We start from the raw sequence: 14734 nt of genomic DNA on the forward strand, positions 1-14734 counted from the left end.
GTCAACATAAGTGAGAGACATACTGTACCAACATAACGCCACACAAAAATCGAAATTCGAATACGTAACCCGCGAAAATTCAAAATTCGCGATACTTTTTGAACACACTATGTATACAAGAAACAAAATAAATTAAAACTATTTTTCAAAATGATCAGTGAATACAGACCTTTACAATGAGGTATGGCAGAGCCTACCTTTACTTTTGCGTATGAAAATTTAAAAAAAATGACACATACCTCCCCCCCCATTGTTGAACATAACAATTATGTTCCTGGATTGGAGAAATATGGAGGTTTTTCCGTTAAAACAAAGAATGCAGGTTTCTTGGTTCAGCCGCTATACACACGTACGGGTGGTCTGCTTCACCCTGTATTTATAAAAGAGGTTAAGACCAAGAATGTATTCTAGAATTTAATTACAAATACCGTAGTTTCATCTGATCCCGGAAGGTGGCCACGATCATCTCTCTCAGCTGTTTAGCCTGACTGGCTGCAGTGTTCCTGTTGATTGCTCCAGACACGGGTCGGTCCTCCCCCAGTTTATCCTTGAGACGGGTGATCTCCCCTCGCAGGTCCTGGATGATGTTACGGTACTGTGACACGTGGAATGAGACATCCAGAACATTCCGCTCCACCTATGGGCCAGCCCAGATCAAACATACTTTACAAACTTTATATCTATTGCTAGGATGGAAATTAATTGAGTTCTTTCTTGGAATATATATTTATTACAATACATTTTGGGATTTTTTGGGAGTTTTTGAGGGTAAAATATTTAAAAAGATGGTAAAATTTGTTTACCCTAAAAAATCTAAAAATCTATTTTAATAAGTGTGGTGAAAGTTATACATTGATATATCAATCTGTTTCGAATATAAAAGGTGTATCAGGACTTAATTTACACCCTGTGTATATATATTTACGAGCCCTTTTGAAATATCGTTAGACTAAAACTGACCAATATAATAATAAATTTTAAAAATCTCTAAACTTTTAACTGTTAAGTATGTAATTAGCAGCTTATAGGAGTACGACTATATCTTCTGCTTTAATACAAGATGGTTTCAGAACTCGTTTCTTGGTAACACAAGTCTGCGGTGAAATAATTATTGCATATTTAACTAGTGGGATTAACATTTTTTTTGTACTGATTACAGAAAAAATAGTGGAAAAATCCATCGCCCAAAGATAAGTTTTACCTGAAATTTTCATGGGTTTGTGGTTCAGAGTGCGATTTTTTTATTTTATAGCCAATGTCAGTGGTCAATTTAGGTCAATGCCTATTGATCTCAAAATAAGAGTTTTATTGGTGTTAATTTTAAGGCAATGCACAAAGGCAAATACATCAACACTCGTTAACAGGAGTGCCGATGTGTGATAAATATATGGGAAATGTTTAAATTGTACAGCACTGAACACAAATAACACTGTCCAGCCTGGCTTTACATTTCATAGAGTCCAGTCCTGTGGAATATTTTTGAAAAAGTAACTAAAAAATACAAATCAACTAGTTCACCACGTGTATAAGTAAGACAGAATTTTTTGTTACTTCAAAACCTCCTCAATATTACATTGTTATAATCGCTAATAGTTGACCTTGCTGTGGCTGATACCGCAAGCCCGTGCAGCGTACGTCAGCGTATTGCGGGTCTCCTCTCTGTGGACAGCAGCAGGGCTGACGTGGGCCACCATCACTGTACGGCAGTTTCCACTCAGAGCCTCTCGCAGCAATCTGGTTGATAAAATAATCTATATGAGTTAAATGGTAATGACCTAGAAGAGGGTTTGCTTTACTGTACCTAAGATTCGGTATACTTTCTCAATATTTTAAGTACCTATCAAGAATCGGTATATAGATTAGAACCCAGTTATAATTCAGCTCTGTGAGTCGCTTATCACAAAAGAAATTCGAGAAAGTGTTCACACATTATTGTTTTATTCTGTAATGCTGTGGATGTAATCTGTAACCTACCTGGTAAGTTTGCTGTCTCTGTAGTTGACATATCTGCCACCCCCGCTGCCACTCAAGGAGTTGATGACATTCCCCAAGGCCAGGAGAGACCGATTGATGTGGGCACCTTCTAGTAGTCGCTTACCTCGGTTCTGGAAAATATAACCAGGTATGGTACTATGTTACGAACATGTTCAACGTATACTTTGTAAATCTGAATTTGACCCTTTTATTACAATCCCTTGTGAAATAAAAATTATAATATTAGGCCGAATATTTTTCCACTACGAGGAACATCTAATTATTACTCGTATTACTTGATAGGTTGTGATAATCAGATAAAAAAAAAATTAATTAATCACTATTCCCTTTGGCTGGTAATGTTTATAACAGTACAAGAATGTCCACTGCAAATATGAAGTTTTATAGTTGTTCAATAGCTAGTCTAAAAGAGGGTCTCTAACCAAGAGCTCACCCGTCAACTTTTTGCGAGACTGCAAACAATGAGTATACAAAATTAGTTAATAAACTTCAGAGCAAAATTATTACTATACGGGATGATTGGTTTAAAAGAGATGTATCAAGAAACTCTCGAGCATTAAATGTTTTCAGGGCAAATAAATTCTAATAAATTGATTATTATTTCTCTCTTTTTATGAAAAAATAATAATAATTTTGTGTTTAATAAATTTTCTAAACATCAACACATTATTTTATGAATCTAATATTTAAAACTTATTAGTCGACAAACAGATAAGACGAGAAGCTAATGTTATTAACATAAAATATGGCATAATTATGCTCATTTCTCGCCCCTATAAATTATTCACTATTCTTGACCTTACTCCCGGTTATCAACAGCTCTTACTGCACGAGAACTGTATTAAATCTGCGGTGGCCGTGAAGAGCAGAAGAATAATTACAGCACCTTGAATCCAACTGACCATGCAACGTTGTGGATCAATAGAGTACCCACACGTAACGGTCAGTTGTTTTGTTACTCAACAAACATGCGAACCTTACTGTAATGTTTGGATACTCCGCTTATTCCAAGTCTTTTAGATACACTAAAGCAACTCTTCAGTTTTAAGAAATAATCGTCCAATGTCTTCAAACTTCTGATACAAACATCTTATATTAATTTATAGTTTTATATGTATAATAAGGATTAGGTTATAAGTTCATAACTACTGTAAGTAAGAAGCTAAGTATAAGTCCATCTCTATTCCGTGATATTTTAGCTGTAAGAATACCACATTCTAATTGCTTAGCAGTGGGTAATTTCAAATCCGTGCTTGGATTAGAATCCATGCTTTCCAGAATAAAGGAATTTACAACAGAAAATTTGTCTGTTTCTACTGTCTAGGTGATGGTTGTGAGGTCAAGCAATACAATACTAGTGATTGATTCAGGAATGTTAATCTGTGATGTGATTCTAAAACATTAATGTTGCATAGACCTAAGGAAACAATCCTGAATTCCTCTTCTATTTTTATTGAAAAGATTTCAATGAAGATCTTTCCTAGATGTAAGCATATAAGCTTAGTTTCCTTAAATTTGAAATAATCGAGATATAAATTTAAAACTTTGTGACAGATTACCTAATTCTCTCATGTTCAATAAATTTTATACTTGAATTTATAGTGGACTTAATCTTTGGGCCCTCGCAACAATTAAATCTAAATGTTTTATCAACATACTTTAGTTTGTGATGCTCTTTCGGACCCAGCCAGATCCAACATGTAGAGTCTTCCTTGGCGCATTCTTGTCCGATACTTGTCGCGGGCTTGAGAACTCTTTCGGACGGTAACCGACAGCAGTGCGTGACTCCTGGAGGACGTCTGATTGGCTGCCGTGGGCTCCACTGTGCGCGATTTGTTCCCTCTCTGCAGTAGAGCCATCACCTGGACAGTAAAACCATACACCTATTTTAAAAGATTGGAAACTCCATCGACGGACGGTAACCGGAAGCAGTGCGTGACTCCTGGAGGACGTCTGATTGGCTGCCGTGGGCTCCACTGTGCGCGATTTGTTCCCTCTCTGCAGTAGAGCCATCACCTGGACAGTAAAACCATACACCTATTTTAAAAGATTGGAAACTCCATCGACGGACGGTAACCGGAAGCAGTGCGTGACTCCTGGAGGACGTCTGATTGGCTGCCGTGGGCTCCACTGTGCGCGATTTGTTCCCTCTGTGCAGTAGAGCCATCACCTGGACAGTAAAACCATACAACTATTTTAAAAGATTGGAAACTCCATCGACGGACGGTAACCGGAAGCAGTGCGTGACTCCTGCAGGACGTTTTCCTGACTGTCGTAGGCCTCAAGTTGCGAGATATTTTCTATTTCAAGGTGAAAGCCATCACCTGGTGTTTAGAGACTGATTGCTCCATTTATGTATTTAATGATAATTGGATAATGCAGGGTATTTAAACCTTTTTATCACTTTGTTTTCAACTTTTGTGATTTCTAACCGAGTCTTTTACCTATCTATAGCGTGTTTAACGATGCTGTCATGCACCTCCGGGTACGCTGGGAGTATAATAGTAGTTTTCCACAACAAAGTAGCCATGTGAAGATAATGTTGCTTATATTTCAATCTGCAGATAATTCATTTTTAAATAAATGTAATAAAAACACAACAAATAATATCCAAATTAATTGCTTAGAGCTGTATGAGATTACCAGTAGAGATATCGATGTGGCAAAGAAATAGTATAAGCAGCGCTGAAACTACCAGGCACTTATCTTAAGGGCGTTTGCATGCCTCACCCGACATTCCACGACATGCAACCCCAATCTTACTTGACCTTACCGAGAGCGCTATGAATGCAAAACTAAACCTAAACAATTACCACCCCAATGCATCCTTGCCATATTTTTCAATACTAGAGAATTAGAATGAATTGAACAAAATAAAATATAGATTATTTTGTTGCTCATTATAATTACATTTTTACTCTGATAAAATGTATTTATTGGTAAGCGCATAAGTATTTTATGAATTGTGCTTAATATTTAAATTTGTTGGCTCGTGGGGATGTGTCATCCACCAATGGTTTCTAACAGTAGATTCTTGGATGAACTGGTACAAACTAGGTTTAAACAAACAGAATTGTGCTGCTTCGTTTATTATTTGTATCTTATGTTACTGCTGATATTAAATCATAATAAATATGGTATGCTGCATATTAAGTGTTCAAAAAAACCTTCTCTGCTAGTGTACACTGAGTAAGACTAGTTACTCTTAATCTGCCTCTGCGCTGTAAAGCAGATGCCTCAGTCAACGCGCTAAGTGGCAGAGGACTTTTATATTCCAACTTCGCCTCTATAATAAACACGTTTATAATTTCATAAAATATTCTAGAATTATATGTTTCGTTGACACGTACATACGTCTTGTGACAAAAATACATTTTATTAGTGGCGAATCAAACGTTTGTAATATCGATCTAAATGTATTGAATAGTCCGGCATACGACTAATATTATTATGAATTAACATATTTTACTGAGTGATAATGAGATAATTAAAATCTATTTAATTTGGTTTTAACTATAGAATAAAAGTTTTGCACATCATTACAGGGCATACAAATTTACTATCGGTGGCTCAGAAAGTTGTCGTAGGAGCTGTCGGTAGTTGCAAGCAAACTACCAGTTATCGCTTAACTGCAATCAAACGTCCAGTTACACGTTATTTCAATGTACCGTTTCATAGTTATGTAGTAATGATAGAAAAGAGAAATGGTATAAAACGTTTAAATGTGGACTACCTAAAATGGCTTCTATTTAATGTCTTGGACACATAAAATTAAATTATACCTTATTTTATAGCAGGAAATCAATCTTTGAATGCCTCAATGTAAATGCTAGTGTGTCGCAACTTTGAGTCGAAGGACAAAGACATTTATTTATCAATGAGCTCATGTACAAAATAACAGTCTAGACCTAGACTACTATAATTAGTGGTCTTCATTATGTTCACCTTTATCGTATTTATATTTCTAGAATAGTTATTTTTGAACGTCTAAAATATAAATTAATGGTTTTTAGGTCGCAAATTTGAAATGATTTAAAAACTACGCTTAAAAATAATAAAGTTTATTTAACAACTACAATGTTTTGTTGTTATTTAATGGAACACGTAATTCACTTACCTCCTGTGTAGAGTTGGCTGTGATCTCGGTCAGCCCCGCCACCACGATGTTCCTCCCTCGAGAGTCATCTCTGAGCTCTAGAGCTCCAGAAGATGGATTTAGAAGGTCGCGAATGTTCTCGTTGTAAATCTCCAAGTAAGAGAGTGACACCTAACAGTCAAAACAAAGCAAAACCTTCAGCCATTTTGAATAAAGAAAGATAATACCGAGACATCCAAGGGTTGTGAAGGGAACAGGATTTTTCCGGACATTTGCCATCGTTCAGTGAAACAAGAAATCAGTGACACTACGTTTCGAGATCTTCACAATCCTTCTATCGTCAAAAATAACCTTCAAACAAAGGACATCCAAGGGGTTATATTCAAGATGAGGTTTGGTTGGGTTATGTGGAAGGTCTATTCAACAAATTAGGTTAGATTAGTTTCATTTCATATATTTTCTAATTCTAACGTTGACAGATACCACAGTTTTTGGAAGAAACTTGGTTTAAAATAGTTATAAATACAATAGTCCATAACTACTGATAAAGTATTTAGTCTGACGCGCGGCCTCTAGGTGTTGGGCAAAGGCGCGTAGCAAAGAGGGGAGTGTATATCGTTCATCAAATTGTTGATCTTCCTGATCTAAAGATATCATATCTACATTCTCTATAAACTTGCAATTTTCCTGGGTAATTATAGGGTGAAGTGAACTATGAAGGTAAGTGAAGGAGCGGCAGAAAGTAGTGAGTGAGTCGAACATTTATAGGATGGGTAGTAGTGCTAGAGCCGCGCGCCGAAACCAATATTACTATATTATAATATTTAATTATTAGTGCCGGTGATCGGCATCCCGGCCGGGATTGATGAGAACATGTAGTTTGTTGAAGAGCGCACACACAATGCCGGTGCTGTGCGGCACAAAGCGTGCCGGTCCAGACCGGCAAGCATGCTACCGGCGACCGGGAGCCCTGCAGCCGGTGAAAATCGGGTTGGCAATACAAAACACTTGATATCTGTCGTGCGTGCTCACACAGTGCCGGTCGCTGGGTCCCGATTCCAGTCAAGTCTGTGTGTCAGTGGTGTAGCTGTTGTGGTGTGCTGCTGGTTTGTGTATCGTGTTTTACTGTCGAGGGTAGTGTAAAGTTGCGATAATGTTTGATACAGACAAATTTATAGAATGTGTCCACGGTATTCCAGCGTTATGGAACATTTTTTAGCTTTAGCATCTACATTGAATGGATGAACCCAATGTACCCTATTTCGTTGTTTTGGTAATTCATTTAGAGCCTCTAAACAACAAACTAACTTCACTTTGGATAGCATGATTCGTTCCGAACAACACTCAAAGGTTAACTGAGAGACAATTTGGTGTTTATCGCCGGGACTGTGTGGCCAGCACACAACAAACCGTTTACCGGCAACCCGGTGGTCGGCATCCCGGTAACCGGGACTGTGTGTCCCTAGCCTAAGTCAAACAAACGGGCACAGCGGGCCGGAGTGGCCCACAAGTGATGGCAGGTGTTTCGTGCGCAAAGCTTTCTGATGGCTGGGGCCATGAAACAACCCAGAAGTAAACCGGAATTTGCAGCAGTGTTTCCTAGTTTCGTAAGTGAAAAATACTCGACTGCTACGAGTATACACACGTCTCGGCGCGAGTGAACAACAAAGTCATTACATTTACAACAAAGTATATTAGATTTAAAGCTAATAAAGCAAGACGAAAATGTCACAGTTGTATCCAGTAACAGTAATGATTGTTACACGATCGATATTAACGATTCAATAGCGTTGCAATCACAGAATATACGAGTACGCCATCATTAGGCCTTTATACCTGCGGTAATGACATTGAAGAGAACATCAATAACGACGATCCCATCAGTGACAATCTCAAAAGTTGTCTGTTCACTGCCAAACAAACATACATGGCATTGCTGCACATAACGTTGAATCGATAATGTCATCAAAAGACTCAACATTGGTATACACTTTACATAGTTACCTATACACAATCGATAGTAACATGCAGTGACACAGTAGTGTAAACTGGACAATTTACGATCCTAGTTTTATCGACTGTACAATTACCGAATAGTCGTGGCCTTGCTTATCGATTGTGTGGAAAAGATCGTTGAGGGCTCGCACCATGATACCAGGCTCCTGGCTACTGCCGACCATGGTGTGAGTCTTGCCGGCCCCAGTTGCCCCGTAGGCGAACACAGTAGCGTTGTAGCCTCGCAACACATCCCGCACCAGACCCCTCGTAGTCGCCACATACACCTGCTCCTGCACATACACGATACACGATAATACTAAGTGGCTTGCAGACTTTTACACGCTTATTCCAGTCCTACATCTTAGAGCAAAGTTTACTATGGAGAATTCCTATTTGGCAATTAAAAGTTTATTTCTCTTTGCTGGCTGTTTTCTGCTGTGGTCATTAGAATAACTCTGATTGAAATTCTTTTACTAACCTTGGTATTCAAAAGTATAGGTGCTTTAAACCCAGAGCCAATCTGCATCAGATCATGCGGGAGTCACATATGTCACCACAAAGTAGGCGTATGGCTATGATTAGGAATACAATAAGCAAAACAAAATCTACGCTATGTACGCTATTAAAAGCTTGTACTCATACTGATTGGGTTATGTATAACTTATTAAGAGTTAATAATGGTTTAAATTTTAACATAGAGTTGAAATAAAATAATTCAGATATAGATTAATATGCGATATTTATTACGGGCCAAGACAGCTAGTGTATTCGAACAATTTATGATTAAGGAGGCAAAAATCAACATACTCGTAAATGCTCCTTTGATCATAAATACCCTATCTAGGTTCTTTCAGTACCTGTATTTCTGTTTGCGTTCTGAAACTGTTTAAGTCTGTAGTACTGTATTAAAATTTAGTAGATATTTTACCTAACTAATTGCTGAAAACTCAAACAATATTTCCACAAAGTTGAGAACGAAGGCAATTTTCAAAATATGATGCAAAATTAAACAAAAATCTTTGTCAATAAACTAAAGAATTAGATAAAAATCCAAATAATTTAAAATCGATTTTGTTGATATAACAAATGACAAATAACTGAGAAAATACATTTAGTTGCTGTTTAATGAACTAAACCTTGCTTATATTATATAAATACAATAACAATATAAATGCATTTTTTACTTATTTATCACCCAGCGATAAGAAATAAAGCACTTAACATTTTCTCAATTTTACGAGCTAGTTACTGGACAGTTTATTTCCATCGGATTTGGTGAAATTCTGCAACACTGATTTTAAACGGTTTCCACTTTGAAACTAGTCAGTGTTTTTATATTTTTAGTAGCAAGGTAGATTATATTAAAATATAAATGTCTAATTGCAGCATCATAAATAGAATTATATTTGGGGTTTCAACTTTTCATGGAAAGCAAAAAAAGACGGAGAGACAGTAAACGAAATGATATAGAATACATGAATGATCGACAAAACTGTTTTTATTTTTGAATATTTAATTATTTACCGAATTTCTTCCCACATTTTCCAACGCTTTCTTTATAAGCAATCAGTGTTAGTCATGTGTGTACTTACAACGAGCAAATAAATATCTAGAAGACTAGTTAGCCATGCTAAAAAAAGACCATGAAATTAGATTTTTCAGGTTCTAATACTCAATTTAAAATTTAAGATTCACGATTGGGAGACATTCTTATGATTTTTTTATTTAGTTAATCAATGTTAGAAATAATTATCTTGTTTTTGCAGTAATCGTAAGTAAAATAAAGCTCATTATTTAAGATGGATTATTTGAAAGGATAACAAAATTCCAGATACGCCAACAATGACAAATGCAATGCATGAAATACTGTTATCTTTTCAAGTAAAATAATTGTAAACTGCGTAGTTTTATTTTTTGAGTAAATAAGAAATGATGGCCACTATACCTGGGTGGAATCCTCCCCGAAAGCCATGTCAAAGACATACTTCCTCTCACTGCTACGCTTCTGTCTCAGTACATCGTTCTTGTCCTCCTCCACCAGGATAGTCTGTATGACATAGCAGGGCTTAAGAATTACAACTTTACTCAATATCTTAGTTCTTGGGATTTCACTGTCCTCTGCTTTTACTGATTGTTTATAAATTATCAATAGCATCGGCAGGATATTAAAAAGTCAAAGTAAAAACTGTATTCAAGCCAGCTGAAACATTGAAGAACCGTTTGAAACAAGTAAATGACACTATACCACTGTGTACGTCTGTAGTATACGAAATTTCAAGTACATTTGATTCAAAACATTAAGGTAACAAAAAATGTAACACTAGTTAATGAACACAACAGGCAACGAAACGTCAGGATATACAAACTGCGACCATACAAATACGTTACACCCTACACATGCAATAGAACGACGAAAGCTTTGAGTTATAAGTAATTATATTACTTTTTTACATGCTTTTTTTTGAAAAAGTTATTTTTGCGATGTATTATGCAGGCTTCATAGTATTTCATATAACGATTTTCAGAAACTAGAGACCTTACAAGCATGCAAACTTATCCTTATACTAAAAGATTAGGTTATAAAAGGTTATTTTATAACCCTATTGTATAGTTATTTTATACAACCTTCAATGTATTGTACCTGAAAAAGAGGTCAGATATCAGTTCTCGAAACGTCGTGTTGCGGGTGGTGTAAGACATTATGATGGTGATGTCCATAATACTCTTATCTTTTTAAAACGTCTATAACTAAAATAAAATTTGATCCAAACATGGAATGAATATATATTTGTCAAAACAGAGTTGTCCATAAGTTACAGCGGTTAGGACTGGTGTTTGTTGATTGATTACGTTTTTATCCTTCGGTTGTGACATTTTAAAATTCAATAGGCATTCTCTTCCCACATAGTCAATAGTCTCATCTCACAAAAAGTGTGGGATGGCAAAAATCTTTTTCCATGGGATGGAAAAATAGAAAGCCCTAGCACTGATTCTCCTTATAACTTCATACTGTTGTTTTGGTGTCTTCATATCTTGCACACATTTCATTAAGGCTTGCATTGCATTATGTGTCTCACGTTTGAACACACAGAAAATGTTGTAGAATCTATGATTTTTTAAATTGGTACAATTGATAAAAACGTAGTTTAATTTCTATAGTGGCAAATTCACAAAAAGTACTTGCTCCATTGGAACTCGAATCCGGCTCTCTCACTTAGCAGGTGAGAATGCTAACACTACACCACAGAGACCTCACTTTTATGGTTAAATTATTTTATACTTGGCCTTTTTGGTACTAAAAGTACTACATTTTAATTTAGATTGTATATTCCGAGAGAAAAGTAATAGTGGTCTAACTGACATTTAGACTTTGATTAAATTCCACAAGTCAACTTTATTGAAAATAACTCTAGAATTAGTTTTTTTAACTATTATATTCATAAAGTTTTTATTGTGATTTTTAACAAGATAATTATGTTCTTGGAAAATATGAATATTTCATATTTCACACACACATAACATACGACAAATGCTGTAAAAAGCATGCTCTGAAAACTTCTCGTTCAAAATGAGTAACTTAAAATGGAAAACCCGAAAAAGTTAAAAGTCTTCTTCCCCCAACAGCGTGAACTTCCCTAGACACTAAGATAATGTAGAAACTGTGCAAAGTCACGTTTAGATTGGCTTTACAAACTGTATTATATGTACGTAACTTACGAGCAACTTTAAATATGGACTTTTAAATTAAACTGTTAAATTATTATCATATCCAGTTAATCGTTACAATACAAATTCTAGCACGTAAATATTGTATTTTTAATTGATGTTTCCACATAATACAACATCTTAAGGGATTCAGAAAATCATAATTGTTACATATCCATTACTTTTTGTTATTAAGAAAGCAGGTATTGGTAACTCCAAAATTTTTGGAAACGGATAATACCTTCAATGTATAACTTATAGTTGTCACATCTTGAAAAAATGATTTTTTTTTAATACCCTCCTCTCTCCCCACCCCCACCAAGTATGTGCCTAAACTAGAAAATTACGAAGGAAACATAATAAAACACGGAATAGCAGCAGGAGGAAAGTGTGACAGGTGACGAGGAGGTAAATTCTACTATAAGTGGCAGGACTGCATTTGCGTGTTGCGGCTTTCGCGGGGTAAAGGGGTTAATTTAAAGTTAATTGTTTTAGACGATATTTCATTAAGAATATGAATAAATTAGTTTTAACCAAGGATGATAATCAATTTGCTCATTAGGATACAAAAGTATAAATTGTTTAATACAAATGACATAAATGATCAAAAATACGTTTGTTATTAGACTGTTTTATTCAATGATTATTTTTATATTCATATCAAAACACCAAAATTAGTAGACGATTATATATGTTTACATAGCTATGTGATCGCCTCTACTGAACCGCGAGGGAAAGTAATTACCAAGGTGTTGCAGAGAGGGTTCAAGTAATATTGAACAGTAACAGATTACACAAATGCTACGTAATTATACTAGTAATATTACTAGTATTTAGTTGTTATTTACCTCGTATATACGAGGTAAACGTGAATTACTTTAGGGAAAGAGCCTGGTTATACACCATAGTTTACATAACCCAAGTATATTTTAATCCGTCGCAGATATCTTTGGTAATATCAATTAAATACTTGAGTAATAACAATAGTATTTGATATAGGTATTACTTTCTAGTCTTAAGCAGCAGATATGTCAAAATATTAGATATTTTAATTACAGGTTTCTAGCGTTTTCAATTCTTTATTTATGTTTATATATAATTTTAATAAACATGGAATCAGAAAAGGTGTTTTATATATATATATATATATATATATATATATATATATATATATATATATATATATATAGTATTTTGTATAGGCGGTGTTTACTATTTAACAATTTTGAATTGGCTCACTCTCCATTTGGGGAAATGGGTTAAAATACTTTTTAAATGGGCAATGTCTTTGACAAATGTATAAAACTGTAATTGCATTGGTAAAAGATGGTGTAGGAAATGTGCCTGCGAATTAAAATTGATCTATAATGTAGAATTAAAGTATTTATTTAAAACTGCCTAGAAATTCGGTGTTATATTCTTATATAACATGTTACCGGTAGAGTGGACACAATAAGTTGGTCTGAGTTTTTTTTATGTTAAAAAAAAAGCAAATTTGATTTGTATCTCAACACGAAATGGGCATTTTCTGAAGCTTATGACTATATATTTCTTTGTGTATTCAATGTAAAATAGGGATAGCGTAACATTGTAAATAAAAAAGGCAAACTATTTAAGTCTGAAATGTTATTGGACTATTCATGGTAGAGTAAACAAAAATCAGCCTCGATGCACGATGAATATTGAACGACGGATAACGACATAATTGGAAATATCGATTGTTGTCTGCAAACAGTGCTGAGCCTATCAATTGATTTATCCGATTGTTAACTTGACCTCGCGATTGTACATGTAAGTGTGTGTACTTACACCGTCTTTTCCATACACTTTCAGAATATTAAATTATTTTCGTTTCTTTAGTGGGCTCCTAGTTTGTTTTACTCATTTGGATCTATAATGCTGAATTATACACATTTAATTCGGTAAACGAAGGAAAGTTTTGGAGCTACGATGAAAATAAGATTGCTTTACGAGATTCATTTCAAAGCTTCAGTGCCAAGGACGGTAGGAAAAATACTAGATATGACAAAATTACCCAGGATCCGCCTCACTGGCCTCTAAAGTCAAAGAAAACCTGCTTAAGGAGTGTATTGGTGAATAAACAGTCTAAATCACACATTCAAAGGAAACTTTCATCACTATAGTGGTTTTATTAATAACAAGCACTTACCCGGAGCTTCGCTCGTAACTCCGTTGGCTTTGCACTTCTAATTCGAGTGAATTATATATCCGAGGTTAAATTTGAGTTTGCCTTGTTGTCACCTGCCACAATCCGTCAAAAAGTGTAAATTTATACTAATTTTATCTTTCTTTGGTCTTAATAGTATTTTTTTCATAGTTGATTTTGCCTTGCTTTCCGACCAGGGATATATATATAGTTTGACAGGTATTTTATCTTCCGATCATATGTTAGTTTGGTTATTTAAAAACGCATATGTGACAGATTCGGCCAAATACAAAATAATTGAATCGTAAAAAGTAAGGGCTCTGTGGCGTAATGGTATTACTAGTTTGGTAATGGTAGCACGTTCACCCGGTAAGTGAGAGATCCGGGTTCGAGGCCCGGCGGAGCAAGTACTTTTTGTGATTCAATGTTTAATGAAATTAAATTCGGCTATTACCATTTATACAAATTTAAATAATGTAAGTGTGTGTGTGTGTGTGTGTGTGTGTGTGTGTGTGTGTGTGTGTGTGTGTGTGTGGGGCGCGCGCACTTGCACAGGGCAGGGAAGCCTACTTCCGTCAAAAGATAACTAAGATGGGTTTGTAACAGACTTAGTAAATAAGTTTATATTAAAATTTAAATAATAACTTTGTCTGTTATATATCTACATTACGGTATTGGCCAAGCACTACATACTTGGTATTTACTAAAATGTATTGTTAAAAATATTTTTTTAAATTAAAACTTTAAATCTTTTTATCTGATTATTTTCTTAC

General features: G+C 35.2%; 1 protein-coding gene across 1 annotated transcript in view; it reads right to left on the reverse strand.

Moving 5' to 3' along the window:
• LOC124354512 (kinesin-like protein KIF19) overlaps positions 1-14734 on the reverse strand; it is a 45884-nt gene that overhangs the window by 17007 nt on the left and 14143 nt on the right. The window contains exons 4-10 of the mRNA XM_046805029.1: positions 10035-10136; positions 8182-8379; positions 6113-6262; positions 3654-3857; positions 1975-2105; positions 1599-1734; positions 429-637 (exon numbers count right to left, since the gene is read on the reverse strand). Of these exons, the coding sequence (XP_046660985.1) occupies positions 429-637; positions 1599-1734; positions 1975-2105; positions 3654-3857; positions 6113-6262; positions 8182-8379; positions 10035-10136 (1130 nt within the window). The remainder of the gene's footprint in view (positions 1-428; positions 638-1598; positions 1735-1974; positions 2106-3653; positions 3858-6112; positions 6263-8181; positions 8380-10034; positions 10137-14734) is intronic.

The sequence above is a fragment of the Homalodisca vitripennis genome, chromosome 2, assembly GCF_021130785.1.
Source record: "Homalodisca vitripennis isolate AUS2020 chromosome 2, UT_GWSS_2.1, whole genome shotgun sequence".
NCBI classification, from domain to species: Eukaryota; Metazoa; Arthropoda; class Insecta; order Hemiptera; family Cicadellidae; genus Homalodisca; species Homalodisca vitripennis.